Below are 14,612 nucleotides of genomic sequence, written 5' to 3'. Positions count from 1 at the left end.
AAACCCTTGTTAGGCTGCATTTGGAGTATTGTGTGCAGTTTTGGTCATCACGCCATCAGAAGGATGTGGAAGGGCAAAACATTTGTTTTTTAGTTTAGTTAGGCATGATCATCAGCACAGGCTTGGAAGGCTGTTCCTGTGCTCTACTTCTCTTTTGTTCTTTTTGTTCTTTAGAAAACCAGCAGAACTTGTACCCAGATTACCGATTAGTCAAACTCTATACATGATGTCTTTATCCTAATAGAAGGGATGGGCAACAAGCAAAAATGCCACCAGCAGGAATGTAGGTGTACTGCAGCTGTTTGATCCCATTCTACTGAACCCACTTAGTCACTTGACGGAAACGGCTAATACAGTTGAAATCGCATGGTAAAGCTCTGCTAATTTTCTCACTGACACAAGGGATAAATGGGCAGATTATCAAGATATTAGCTCAGTTAACAATTCACATTATTAGTTACTTCTCATACATAATGCATTTAATTTCCTAATGGTATAAGTATCCCTTGGAGTACTTAATTATCTGTTACGGCCTTTACTTTATAATTCCCAGGCTCTTTCAAGGCACTTATTCAGTTTAATTTCAAAATGAATAATTGACATGACGTTTATTATTTTAGTTCAGAATGGATTCTAGAAGTTTGCTAGGAACAAATTTTGTTTATATCTTAAACATCGCTTTGGGCTCATTGATATTGAATGCCAGTCGGACTAGTAAGCTTGTACAGATCATAGAGTGATGCAGCAGAGAGGAGCTATTCAACCCCAACTACCTGTTAAAGCTATTAAATTAATTTGACTTGACTACCATTTTCTTCTAATGCGCATTAAATTAATATGCTGGATTTTGTTGTCTTGTCACTCTTCTTCCAATAAAATTTGATTCAGCTGTACAGCTTTGTTTTGTTTCTCAGGGCCATTGCTGTTTATTTTCTTTGAACAGTGCTTTCTAATAGCAGCTAATTTTTTCTTGGAATTTTGAACATTTAAATCATGTTTTATACCCTTTGATCAGAAGTAACCGATTCTTATTTGTGTTTATTGAGATATTACTAGTTTAAGGCCTAAATGCTCTATCTCACCATCTGATATTTGCAGTTTATTTTTCATTATTTATTTATTTATGTAAATTAGCTCATTCTTTATTTATTAGATCAGCACAATCCTGTACACATTTGAATGTCATTTGTTAAAGTCAAATATGCTGCATATTCTTTTAATGTGCTCAGATAATAGGTACTATAGTCTTTAAGGTCTTTAAACATTTGGAGTATATTTTAATCAATTCATTAATATAAACATCAAAAATTTACCTATTATAAAGTAGCCATTCTTATTTTATGTTCATAATGATATTTTCCTAACAAATGAACAAAGGGCCGGGCGAAAGTATACCTTTGTGTCATCATTGTTTCTTAAGCTCATTCAAGCCTTTAATCAAAGACAAAATGTTTTCATTTAACTGATGTAAAAATATTTCAAGCTTAAGCTTAATGGTCACCTAATATGAATTGTATTTTAGAAAGGTTTAAGTCTGAAAATATGAATATCTTGTTCATTTACTTTGACAATGATGTGTGTTTGAAATGGAAAATGTGCAACCAGTGAAACTAAGATTACACTGAATTAATCCATCCAAACTATGCTATAATAGGAATAAGTCTATGGGTTCTTCAATCACAGATTTTTCCTAAATCATCTTCCAACTCTCCATGTTGAGTAGCTTTAGTGTTTTAATTACTTCGTTCTGTATCCTAGAATATGAAACGTCAACAATTGATGATGAAATCTTTCGCAAAACATCACAAACTAATGACTGACTGTCAGAATGGTAGAGGTAAGTACGTTAGTTTTGGTGATTTCTAAATTAATAGTACAGATTTTATACACAATGAAATGTAAGCTCCAATTACATTATATTTTAGGCTTTGACCGACACCTCCTGGGTCTGATGCTTATAGCTACAGAGGAAGGTCTTCCTGTGCCGGAGCTCTATTTAGATGCTGCCTTTACTAAAAGGTAATTATTCCCTGTTCTACAAACTGCAATAAAATAATATGACTTGTTCCAGGTAAGGTATAGGTAAACCCACTGAATGCTTCCTTGACAACTTGCTACTAATTTACTTTCTTCACTTCTTTTGTTTTAATAGTGGTGGCGGAGGAAACTTTGTTCTTTCAACCAGCCTTGTTGGATATACTACCGTCCTAGGTGCTGTCCTTCCTATGGTCCACAACGGCTATGGATTTTTCTACCGTATCCGGGATGACAGGTGATGATCCAACTAGTAAACATCTTTGAATTGCTTCCATGCAATTTCATTTTTCCATAAATGCGGAAACCAAAACTGCACACAGTACTCCCCTTGAGTCTCACCAGAGCCTTATATAACTAAACTATAATATCATTACTCTTATTTTCAGTTCCTCTCAGAATTAAGGAGACTATTCCATTAGCCGCCTTGTTAATTTACTGCCATTGCATACGAACTTTTACTAGCTCATAAGCTAAAGTACTTAGGTATGTCTGCACCTTAAAATTCTGCATCATTCTTCATTTAAGCAATACCTTTTTTTAATTCTTGCTGTCAAAATGAAGAACTTCATATTTTCCAAATTGTACTTCATTTGCCAGAATTTTTCCCACTTTCTCTACATACCTATCTGTCTGCAACTTCCTATTGTCTTTTTCACGATATAGGGTGGAGGTACCAATTACGAGGGGGTATAGTTTTAAAGTGAGTGGAGGTAGATATAGGGGAGATGTCAGAGGTAGGTTCTTTACTCGGAGAGTGGTAGGGGCATGGAATGCATTGCCGGAGAGGGTAGTGGAGCCGGCCTCATTAGGGGCATTTAAGCAGCTATTAGATAGGCATATGGATGATAGTATAAGGTAGGGGTGGACGTTACCTTAGGTTTAGGGTAAAAGTTCAGCACAACATTGTGGGCCGAAGGGCCTGTACTGTGCTGTACTGTTCTATGTTCTATATGTTCCTACCTTTCTTTGTGTTATCTGCAGATTTGGCTGCCTTGCCCTCAAATTTCGTTGTTTAAATTATTGATCTATCATTATATATAAATTATTGATATAAATAATAAAATCCTAATGTCTCACAACAGACCTCTATGGTAATCCATCATATTGTAGTAATGCATAATGTTGGGGAGGCAATGGCCTAGTGGTATTATTGCTGGACTGTGAATCCAGAGACGCAGATAACATTCTGGGGACCCGGCCTCAAATCCTGCCATGGCAGATGGTGGAATTTGAATTCAATAAAATATCTGGAATGAAGAATCTAATGATGACCATGAATCCATTGTCGATTGTCAGAAAAAACTTATCTGGTTCACTAATGTCCTTTAGGGAAGGAAACTGCCATCTTGGCCATGTGACTCCATACCAACAGCAATATAGTTGACTCTGAACTGGCCTCTGGGCAACTAGGGATGAACAATAAATGCTACCTAGCCAGCAACGCCCTCATTCCGTTAATGAAAAAAGAGAACACTCTTCACCATACCAATTGGAACATGACCCATTTATACGTATTTTGTTTTCTATCAGACAGTCAATCTTCTGTTAATGCTAATACATTACCCTCACAGCATGATCACCTAATTTGCAGAATAACTTTTTATGTGACGCCTTGTCAAATCTTTCTGGAAATCCAAGTATAGTGTATCTACAGGCTTCCCTTTATTGGCAAAGGTTTCACTCTTTCAGAGAGCTTAAGTATGTTTGTTGAATATCATTTTCCTTTCATAGAGGCATGCTATCTCTTCCCAATTACCTTGAGGTTTTCTAAATACTCAACTATAACTTCCTTAATGACCAATTCTAACACCTTCCCTACAACAAACATCAAGCAAACCGATCTACACTTTCCTGCTTTCTCTCCCATCCTTCTTGATTAGTGGAGCTATATTCACTATTTTCCAAACTGAGAGAATCTATTTGGAGTCTACTAAATTTTTGAAAATTAACACCAATGCATCTAGCACCTCATTAGCCACTTATTTTCAAATCCTAGTCCATAGGACCTGGAGACTTATCAACCTGCTGCTTTGATCAACTTGCTTAGTACTGTGTGTTTAGAGATTATACTTTTGCTAAATTCAATTCCCTCTCCTTTTTCCTCTACACCGGGGTGCAAGGTAGCTCAGTGGTTAACACTGCTGCCTCACAGCGCCAGGCACCTGGGTTCAATTCCAGCCTCCAGTGCCTGTCTCCATGGAGTTTGCACATTCTCCCCATGTCTGTTTGGGTTTCTCCAGGTGTTCCAGTTTCCTCCCACAGTCAAAAGATGTTCAGGTTAGGTGGATTGGCCATGTTTAATTGCCCATAATATCCAGGGATATGCAGTCTGGGGGTGGATTAGCCATGGCAAATGCAGAGATAGTTTAGGTACGTGGGTCTGGGTGGGATGCTGTTCGGACGGTCAGTGTGGACTTAATGGGCTGAATGGCCTGCATCCACACTGTGAGGATTCTGTGATTCCTGAATTACAGCTATTACTGGAATGTTTATTGAAAACTTTATACTGACCACAGAAGGAAAATGTTTGTTCATTTCAGGAGCCAATTCCTTGTTGTCAATTTGAAGATCCCCGTTTCCACTATATACAATCAGTGCTCACTTTAATCTTTTCCTTTTTAAATAGATGGGAACTATTGCTATCCAATTTTACATTTCAAGCCTGTTTCCCCTTAATAGTGTAATTTCGTTGCACAAAAACAAAGTTGCTGGTAAAGCTCAACAGGGTGGCAGCATCTGTGAAGAAAAAACGTTTCGGGTCTGGTGACCCTTCCTCAGAATTTCCTTTCCCTGATTAATCTTGTATGTTCAGTCCAATCACCTGACATGGGCAACAATAACGTGAATTGCTAAGGTCTTTTCCCCTGGGTAGGGGAGTCCAAAACTAGAGAGCATTGGTTTAAAGTGAGAGGGGAAAGATTTTAAGAGACCTGAGGAGCAACTTTTTTACGCAGAGGGTGGTGTGTGTATAGAATGTGGAGGCTGGTACAATTACCACATTTAAAAGGCAACTGGATGGGTACATAGCAATGGTTTGGATGGATACGGGCCAAATGCTAGCAAATGGGACTAGATTAATTTAGGATATCTGGTCGGCATGGATGAGTTGGACCAAAGGGTCTGTTCACATGCTGTACAACTGTATGACTCTATGACTCTCATCTTTGCACAATTATGTGCTGTTTCCTCAATTTAGATGCTTTCTTTAACTTTATTTAACCATGGATGGTGAATCTTGCACTTAGAATTTTTCTTTATAGTTGGAATGCACTTATTAAGATTATTTTGAAATACTCCCCTTAAATGTCTGCCACTGCTTCTCAGTTGATTTGTCTTCTAGCCAAGTAGCCCAGATCCTCTAACTAGCTCAATTTTCACGTAAATGCAGTTGCCCTTCTTTAAGTTTAAAATGTTAGTGTCAAACCTATTCTCCTTATCAAAATGCATATGAAATTCAATGATGTATGGTCACTGCTACCTGGAGGTCCCTTTCCATTTAGGTATTTAGATAACCCTGTCATGGTACACAGTATCGTGTCTGGTATAACTTGCTGTCTGGTTGGTTTCAGAATCTGTTGCTGCTGTAAAAAAAAACTAACTCAGAAATACTGTGTCATCTTCTTGCCAGGCTGCAATTATCAATCTGATTTTTATTATAAACACCCAATGTATCTTGTATATTTCTACCTACTTTGTGCTTACTGTTAAGAGGTCTGTAGGTGATTTCCCCTATTGACGACTTCCCCGATCATTCCTCACCCGCATCCAAACTAATCCCATATCCTGGTATCTTGAACCAAGGTCATTTCTAACTATTGCAGCAGTGCCATATCTGATTAGGTGTTACTCTGTATTAGTGTTTATCTAGCTTCCTATTCTTCTTGAATGTTGCCAGCCATCAATATCCAATCCTTATCATCACTCACTCTGGTTCTAATTTCTGCTGCATTTTTTTACATATATTCCCTACCCCTCCCTATCTCACTTGATTATTTTTCCCTTCTTCACTGCCCTGCATACCTAATGTCAGATTTTCCTTCTGATTTTTTTAAAAACTTTCCTTCAATCGAATCTTCCTCCCCACTAATTAGTTTAAAGCACTAGCAACAACCCCAGTTCTAAGTTTCACCAGGACTCTGGTCTCGTTCCAGTGGAGCAGCTCTTTCTTTCCTCAGTACTGGTACCAGTGCTCCATAAAGTGAATCCATCTCCCCTACACCAATCTTCTGAGCCACACATTCTGGCTGTGCATTTTAAATTAGCCCCAAGCTACTCCCGATACCTCAGCAGAACCACTTTCATACTCCTAACTATGTCATTGGTCACTCTTTGACCATGACAACTGGATCCTTCCCCTCCCACTCGAAGTCCTTCTCCAGTCCAAAGAGAGGTCCTGATAATTGGCACCGCGTAGCCAGCACAGCCTTTAAGGCTATTTATCTTTGTTATAGAGAACAACGATACCTATTCCCTAATTATGTCATCCCCTATTACTACTATATTCGTCTTTTCTTCTCTCCCCCACTTGAATAGTCTACTGTGCTCTGGTCAGTTTTTATTTTGTTATTTATTCATTTATGGGATGTGGGCGTGGGTGGCTGGCCGGATTTATTGCCCATCCCTGTTTGCCCTTGAGAAGGTGGTGGTGAGCTGCAGTCCACCTTGATCCACAATGCCATTAGGAAGACAGTTCTAGGATTTTGAGGAAAAGCGATATATCTCCAAGTCAGAGTGGTGAGTGGCTTGGAGGGGAAATTGAAGGTGGTAGTGTTCCCATGTATCTGCTGCCCTTGTCCTTCTGGATGGAAGTGGTCGTGGGTTTGGAAGGTGGTATCTCAGGATCTTTCAATTTCTGCAGTGCATCTTGTAGATAGTACATACTGCTGCTTAGATGGTGGAGGGAGTCGATGCTTGAGAATGTAGTGCCAATTAAATGGGCTGCTTCGCCCTGGATGGTGTCAAGCTACTTGAGTGTTGTTTGGGGCTGCACTCATCCAGGCAAGTGAAGAATATTCCATCACACTCCTGACTTGTGCCTTGTATATGGTGGACAGGCTTTGGGGAGTCAGGAAGTGAGTTACTCGCTGCAGTATTCCTAGCCTCTGACCTGCTGATGTAATCACGGTGTTTATGTTGGGAGTCCAGTTGAGTTTCTGGTCAATGATAACCTCCAGGATGTTGATAGTGGGTGATTCAGTGGTGGTAACACCATTGAATGTCAAGGGGCAGTGGTTTGATTGTCTCTTATTGGTAATGGTCATAGCCTGGCATTTGTGTGGTGCTGTTGTTACTTGCCACTTGTCAGCCCATGTCTGGATATTGTCCAGATCTTGTTGCATTTGAACATGGACTGTTTCAGTATCTGAAGAGTTACAAATGGTGCTGAACATTGCACAATCATCAAATATCTCTACTTCTGACCTTACGATGGAGGAAAGGTCATTGATGAAGCAGCTGAAGATGGTTGGGCCTAGCACACTACCCTGAAGAAATCCTGCAGAGATGTCCTGGAGCTGAGATGACTGAGCTGCAACAACCACGACCATTTTCCAATGTGTCATGTATGACTCCAACCACTGGAGAGTTTGCCCCTTGATACCCATTGATTCCAGTTTTGCTAGGGCTCCTTGATGCCACACTCTGTCAAGTGCAGCCTTGATGTCAAAGACTATCATTCTCAACTCACCTCTGGAATTGAGCTCTTTTGTGCATGTTTGAATCAAGGCTGTAATGAGGTCAGGAACTGAGTGGCCCTGGCAGAACCTAAACTGGGCGTCACTGAGTAGGTTATTGCTGAGCAGGTGCTGCTTGAAAACACTCTTGATGACACCTTCCCTCACTTTACTGAGGATTGACAGTAGATTGATGGGGCAGTAATTGCCCTAGTTCGATTTGACCTGCTTTTTATGTACGGGACATATCTGGGCAACTTTCCACATTATCAGCTAGATGCTAGTGTTATAACTATACTGGAACTACTTGATTAGGGGAGTGGCAAGTTCTGGAGCACAAGTCTCCAGCACTATTGCCAGAATGTTGTCAGGGCCTGTAGTCTTTGCAGTACCCAGTGTCTTCAGTCATTTCTTAGTATCACTTGGAGTGAATTGAATTGGTTGAAGACTAGTACCTGTAATGCTGGGGGAGTACTGAAGGGAACCAAGATGGTTCATCCATTCTGCACTTCTGGCTGAAGGTTGCTGCAAAAGCTTCAGCTTTATCTTTTGCACTGATGTGCTGGGCTGTTCCATCATTTGAGGATGGGGATATTTGTGGAGCCTCCTCCTCCTCCACTGAGTTGTTTAATTGTCTAGGGGAGGCCTAGTGGTGTTATCAGCAGACTGTTAATCCAGAGACTCAGATAACATTCTGGGGACCTGGGTTTGAATCCCGCCACAGCAGATGGTGGAACTAGAATTCAATAAATATCTAGAATTAAGAGTCTAATGCTGACCATGAATCCATTATTGATTGCAGGAAATACCCATCTGGTTCACTGATGCCCTTTAGGGGAAGGAAACTGCCATCCTTACCTAGTCTGGCCTATGTGTGACTCCAGACCCACAGCAATGTGGTTGACTCTTAACTGCCCTCTAGGCAATTAAGGATGGGCAATAAATGCTGCCTAGCCAACGACACCCTCATCCTGTGATTGAATAAAGAAAGAAAAACACCATTCATGACTGGATGTGGCAGGACTGCAGAGCTTAGATCTGATTCGTTGGTTGTTGGATCACTTAGCTCTGCCTATCATTTGCTGCCTGTGCTGTTTGGCATGCAAATAGTCCTGTTTGATAGCTTCACCTGGTTGACACCTCATCTTCAGGTACACCTGGTGCGACTCCTGGCATGCCCTCCTGCACTGTCCATTGAAACAGGGTTGATCCCTGACTTGATGGCGATGGTTGAGTGTGGGATATGCTAGGCCATTGTGTTACAGATTGTGCTGCTATTGATGGCCCACAACGCCTCATGGATGCCCTGTCTTGAGTTGCTAGCTCTGTTTGAAGTCTGTCCCATTTAGTACGTTAATAGTGTCACACAACACAATGGAGGGTATTCTCAGGGTGAAGACGGGGCTTTGTCTCCACAAGCACTGTGCAGTGGTTCCTGTTGCCACTACTGTCATGGTCAGATGCATCTGCAGCTGGCAGGTTGATAAGAATGAGGTCAAGTATGTTTTTCCCTCTTGTTGGTTCCCTCATCATTTGCCACAGACCCAGTCTAACAGCTATGTCCTTTAGGACCCGATGAGTTTTCTCATCTTCCCTGTGGCCTGTGCCCTCGTACATACTGGGAGCAAGAACTTCAGACCTATTGGATGAAGGCCGAGACTCCTCCAAAGCTAAATTACGGATCCCCATACTGGTTTCACTCGCAGTCACATCCTCCTGTCCCTGACGATGGACCAAATTTGATGTAGATTATCTAAAGGATCTGTCTTCAGAAATACAGTGTCCAGTTAACTGTCCCCCTCCCTAATGTGTCACAGTGGGTATAGCTCAGACTTCAGCTTATCAACTCTGAGTTGAATTTCCTTGAGCAGCCAGTCGCTGGTGTGGTCACTGTAGATTGCACTGTTGTCCACCAGCGCCCACATACAACAGCTGCAACGCATCACCTATTCATCTCTATTCTACTCAGTTAATTAATTTTGATGTTAAATATTTTAGGGGTTAATATCTGTACTCTTCAGCTGTAACAGCATCGCCTGATTTAAGACAACTGGCCAAATGAAAGATATAGCAGAAATACTTCTCAATCACCTACCCGTTTTCCTGTGATGTCACATTTTGGCACCTACAGGAAGAAACAAATTGAAGGGGCTGTCTGCTTCCAGGTTTATCTCCCACTGTCAGTCCCATTCTCTCACAATTCTGCTCTTTTCTTTCTGAAGTTGCTGATTCATTCTCTCAGGTTGTTTGAGAAGCTGCTGACTCTGTGTTGTCCTGCTCTTTATGAAGCAGCTTTCCTTTCATGCTGTCGTGTTCAGAACCACAGACTCTTCATCTCTCTCGCCCAGTCTGCTTCACAATGATGTTGACTTGCTGCACACTGGATCCAGTCAGATGTAGGGATTGTGCATTTATCTGCAAACATGTTCAACACCATTTGTGGCTCCTGAGATACCGAATTATGTCCATATACCCCAAAATCTGTTAACATTCACTAGGTAATGGTCTTCAACAAGAGACAATCTTACCATTGACCAGAAACAAAACTGGACCAGCCATACCTATGGCTACAAGTGCAAATGAGAGGCTGGGAGTTCTGTGGCAAGTAACCTAACTTTCTGCCTCGCCCCCCGCCCGAGTCTTTCCACCATTTAAAAGATGCAAATCAGAACTCATGAATATGCCTCATTTGCCTGGATGAGTGCAGTTTCAATAACACTCAAAGAAACTTAGCTCCATCCAGGCAAAACAGGCCACTTGATTGGCCTATTCTAACACATTATGCTTTCATTCCCTTTGCCAGCAATACACAGTGGCAACAACATGTAACATGTAGAAAATGTGCCACAACAACTCCCCAAAGCTCCTTCAGGCAATGTGTTCCAAACCTGCAACCACTAGTACACAGTACAATAAGAGTTGCAGAAGCTTGGGGACTCCTACCACTTCGAAGTTCCCCTCCAAGTCTCACGCCGTCCTGACTTGGAACTATATTGATGTTCCTTCACTGTCCAGGTCACGATTCTGGAACTCCGTTCCTAAAGATGCTGTGATTGTATTTATGCCAGGTGGACTGTTTCACTTCAAAAAGGTGGCTCACCCGTGCCTTCTCAAGAACAATTAGGGATGGGCAAATAATGCTAGCCTGGCAAATCACGTGACATACCTTTAATGAATAAACAAAAAAAAAAGTTTTAACTCACTTTAATATCTAGGATTCCTTTCCGAAACATTGAGATTCATTCGTATGTTTTCGTGCTGTCTGATTTTTTTCTCACTCCCAGACATTCAATTAGGTCTTATTAACAAAGAAAGCTACTCAGGATGGGATCAATCTGAGGAATAAAAATTGAATAATGACAGTTTCATTGTGAAATTAGTATTCCATTCTTCTCACTCCTGGAATAAACATGGTGCCATTTTATAAAAATGAAGAAAGAAATAATCTTTTAATGGTGCAAATTTTTTTGTACCCCAACAGGATTGTAGTTGCTTGTTCTGCTTGGAAGTCGTGTCCAGAGACTGATGCAGAAGAACTGTACAAAGGACTAGTTCAGTCCTTTCATGAAATGATCATGTTGACAACAGTGGCCCAGCTTTAAGCGCTGCCGAAAAGGAAAGTGTGCTGCTAAAAATTGTAAATTCCTAATTCTTTACATATTTGCATTAATATAGTTATAAATAACGCATGATCATCCATGAGGTCTGCGCTACAAAATTTACTTGAAGTAATAATGTTTTTTTCTCAAATTACTACTTTGCAATATCAATGCAACATTTTTGAAACTATGCACAATACAATGCAAAAAATGCAGACAAATAACTGAAAGAAAAGATAGAATAATTATGATTTTCACATCTTGTTTTTAGAATTAACTTTTGTGTGGAAAAGGAGAAAAAGCCACAATATTGATTAATTCGAATTAACTTTTCACTGAACTAGTCTGTCTGTTTCAGAGTAACATTTTTTGTATCTAGGATTCTGATAGTAGGAATCAAACTCTTATTGTTTAGAGATTCGAAAATAATCTTTAAAATATGTAAATATGATTTTAGGATTTATTTAGTATATTTAATGTGTGAAGTGAGAACATCAATGTTGGACTAATCTGTGAATTGTTCTATTATGTTGTACAATTTGGGTGTCTTTTACTTAATTCTGTATTATGTATTGGATAGTTGCCAAGGTGGAGCACTGGCAACAAGTAAAGCTGACCACAGTAATTGGTGCCCATTTGAAAGAGACAGTTTATCACTCACAACAGATTGAAATGTATCTAGGGTCTGCATGGTTATTCGTAGCCTTTTGGCACAAGGTAAACATGTAACAAACAGAATTAGCCAAATAATTCTTAATGCATACTAGTCACATGATGTTTTTTGTCAGGAGAACAAAATTAAAGTAGAAAAATTTACAGCCTCGTTGAAAAATTCTTCTAATTCATGATAATTCAAGTGCTAATTGTGTTATTTGGTGATTTATTTGTTGAGCGTTGCTTTATTTGCTCAAGTTGTCGCCGTTTTGACATTTTTTGAAGTTAATCCATGTTTTAACTTGCTGTCTACCTCTTACCTCACGACGAATATTGTCCCTTGGAAATGGAGAGATTTTTTTTTAAACAAAATTGCAAACATTGAGAGCTATACATACTGAAGATGACCTTGTTGCATCTAATGTTAATTGAAACACTCTTGAGCAATGTATTCAGCTTCCTAGATGTCCTGTCCTTCACTATTCTGACATGTAGCTACAGAACTAAAAATTTTCAAACCTGAAGTCTAGCTGCTAACTTTGGTATGTAATCTTTTCCAAGATTTTCCTTCAAGTTATTTTTAATCAACCTCCCTAGGTGTCTCATTTGCCTGGATGAGTGCAATTTCAACAACGTTCAAAGCATCTCAGCTCCATCCAGGCAAAGCAGGCCACTTGATTGGCCTATTCTAACACATTATGCATTCATTCCCTCCACCAGCAACACACAGTGGCAGCAACATGTACCACCCCCAAAGAGCATGTGGGACTTGAACCAAGGCCTCCTGGCTCAGAGATGGGACACTACCACTGCGCTACGAGAGTCCTTTAGCCTTTCCTGCATCATTGGCTGCCCTTGCATAATTTTCTGCATACTGTGCAATATGTCCTTTTCCTACCACTTAGGAGATAACAGAGCACCTGAGATACCTCTGAGTAAAGTCATCTAGTTCCCTGCAGTCTGTTTATCTTTTAGCTTGTATTTGGAAATTAGCTCTGTTCACTTTCTCTTTGATTTAACCCAAATCAATGCTTCATTCATTTGATTTGGCTTCCCTCTTTCCTTCCCTTATTCCTTTATGCTAGTTTTTTTTTTTTTTGCGTATTTATCTCAATGCATTTGGAATATTGTGAGCAGTTTTGGGCCCTGTAATCTATGAAAGGATGTGCTGGCATTGGAAGGGGTCAAGAGGAGGTTTGCAGCAATGATCACGGGGATGAAGAACCTGTCATATGAGGAGCAGTTGAGGATTCTGGGTCAGTACTTGGTAGAATTTAGAAGGATGAAGGGGGGGGATGTCATTGAAACTTGCAGAATACTGAGAGGCCTGGATAGAGTGGAGAAGATGTTTTCACGAGTAGGAGAGATTAGAACCCAAGGGCATAATCTCAGACTGAAAGGATGACCCTTTAGAATCGAGATGAGGAGGAATTTCTTCAGCCAGAAGGAGGTGAATCTTTAATAATAGGGGATTTGCACTGATATTTCTTATAGAGGCCATGTTGATTTGCATAAAAGTATTGCTTGTTTTAGAAAATACAATGGATCTCCCACAGAAATGGTCAGATTTGTGAACATAACTGTTACCCAAGATGGGAATGGGTGTTTACCAAACAGTAACTGTTGTACAAGATTGCAATATGGAATAAATGGACAAGATAGGAGTGTTTTGGTAAGGAAGCATATGTTGAGTTTAGACTTGCAGCAAATAATAGATAGGATAAGTCAGTGAATAATGATTAATGGAGACAAAAGTACAATTGGCTTCACTACTAAAGAGCAACACTCTTCACAGAAAATTCATTTTCATGTTCCCCTCCAAGTCTCACACTATCTCACTTGGAACTCTATTGCTGTTCTTTCACTGTCAGTGAGTCAAAATCCTGAAGCGTTCTCCGTAACAGCACTGTGGGCATATACACAGCAAGGTCTGGGCAGTTCGAGATTGCACCTCAACACCACCTTCCTGAAGGCATTTGAGGACGGACAATAGAGTCTGCCTTACTAGCAGTATTTGCATCCCAACAACAATTTTCAAAAAAATGCTTGTACCAAGATAGTGATGCAAAGAATTTGTGAAAATGTTTACTTTTTATCAGCATGTGATGATTCTGTTTTTTTTTGTCTAACTCGTACATCACTTCATGGTTTAGCAGCTTGATTTGAAAGACTTACAAGACCACATCAGCCAGCTGATTATGTATATAGATTTGTTCACAGTTAACCTTCTTCAAGTGATTTAGAAATTGTTATAATAAACTACGACATTGTGGCAGTGTTTTTGTCTGATCAGTTTCCAAGTTAATTTTTCACATTTATCCATATGGACCAAATCAAAATAAAAACCTCACTCTAATTTTTGTGGTTAATCACTGGTTATTGTTGTTTTGGCATTTGAGACTAAGTTGTGCCAGAGTAAGAAGAAAGAGTAAGAAGAAATCCCACTCCAGATAAATGAGGACAAAATCTCCTGTGTGCATTGCACCCCACAATGATAATGAAGGAGTGTTACATTGTTAGAGGCGCAGTCTTCAGATGAGACTTGCAACTAAGGCTCCATTCTCCTTTTGGGTACACATAAATGATCCAATTGCACTATCTTAAAGAACAGCATGTATGGGGACCTTGATTATTGGGGGTAGACAAGATT

At 40.0% G+C, this 14,612-nt stretch overlaps 1 protein-coding gene across 11 annotated transcripts in view; it reads left to right on the top strand.

Moving 5' to 3' along the window:
- Positions 1-14,237, top strand: part of crot (carnitine O-octanoyltransferase) — an 80,634-nt gene extending 66,397 nt beyond the window's left edge. For 9 of the 11 annotated variants that reach the window (XM_048613683.1, XM_048613663.1, XM_048613670.1 and 6 more), the window contains 4 exons: positions 1,759-1,837; positions 1,926-2,019; positions 2,153-2,272; positions 11,191-14,237. In XM_048613683.1, coding sequence (XP_048469640.1) covers positions 1,759-1,837; positions 1,926-2,019; positions 2,153-2,272; positions 11,191-11,311 — 414 coding nt within the window. In that variant the 3' untranslated portion in view covers positions 11,312-14,237. Of the gene's footprint in view, positions 1-174; positions 370-1,758; positions 1,838-1,925; positions 2,020-2,152; positions 2,273-11,190 lie in introns of those variants that run through there. The other 2 variants (XR_007265064.1, XM_048613709.1) reach the window with 2 other exon arrangements.
- The last annotated feature ends 375 nt before the right edge of the window (positions 14,238-14,612 follow it).

Source organism: Rhincodon typus, chromosome 2 (genome assembly GCF_021869965.1).
Source record: "Rhincodon typus isolate 14 chromosome 2, sRhiTyp1.1, whole genome shotgun sequence".
NCBI lineage: Eukaryota > Metazoa > Chordata > Chondrichthyes > Orectolobiformes > Rhincodontidae > Rhincodon > Rhincodon typus.
Note: the sequence above shows the minus strand (reverse complement) of the source record. Positions and strands in the feature narration are given on the sequence as shown.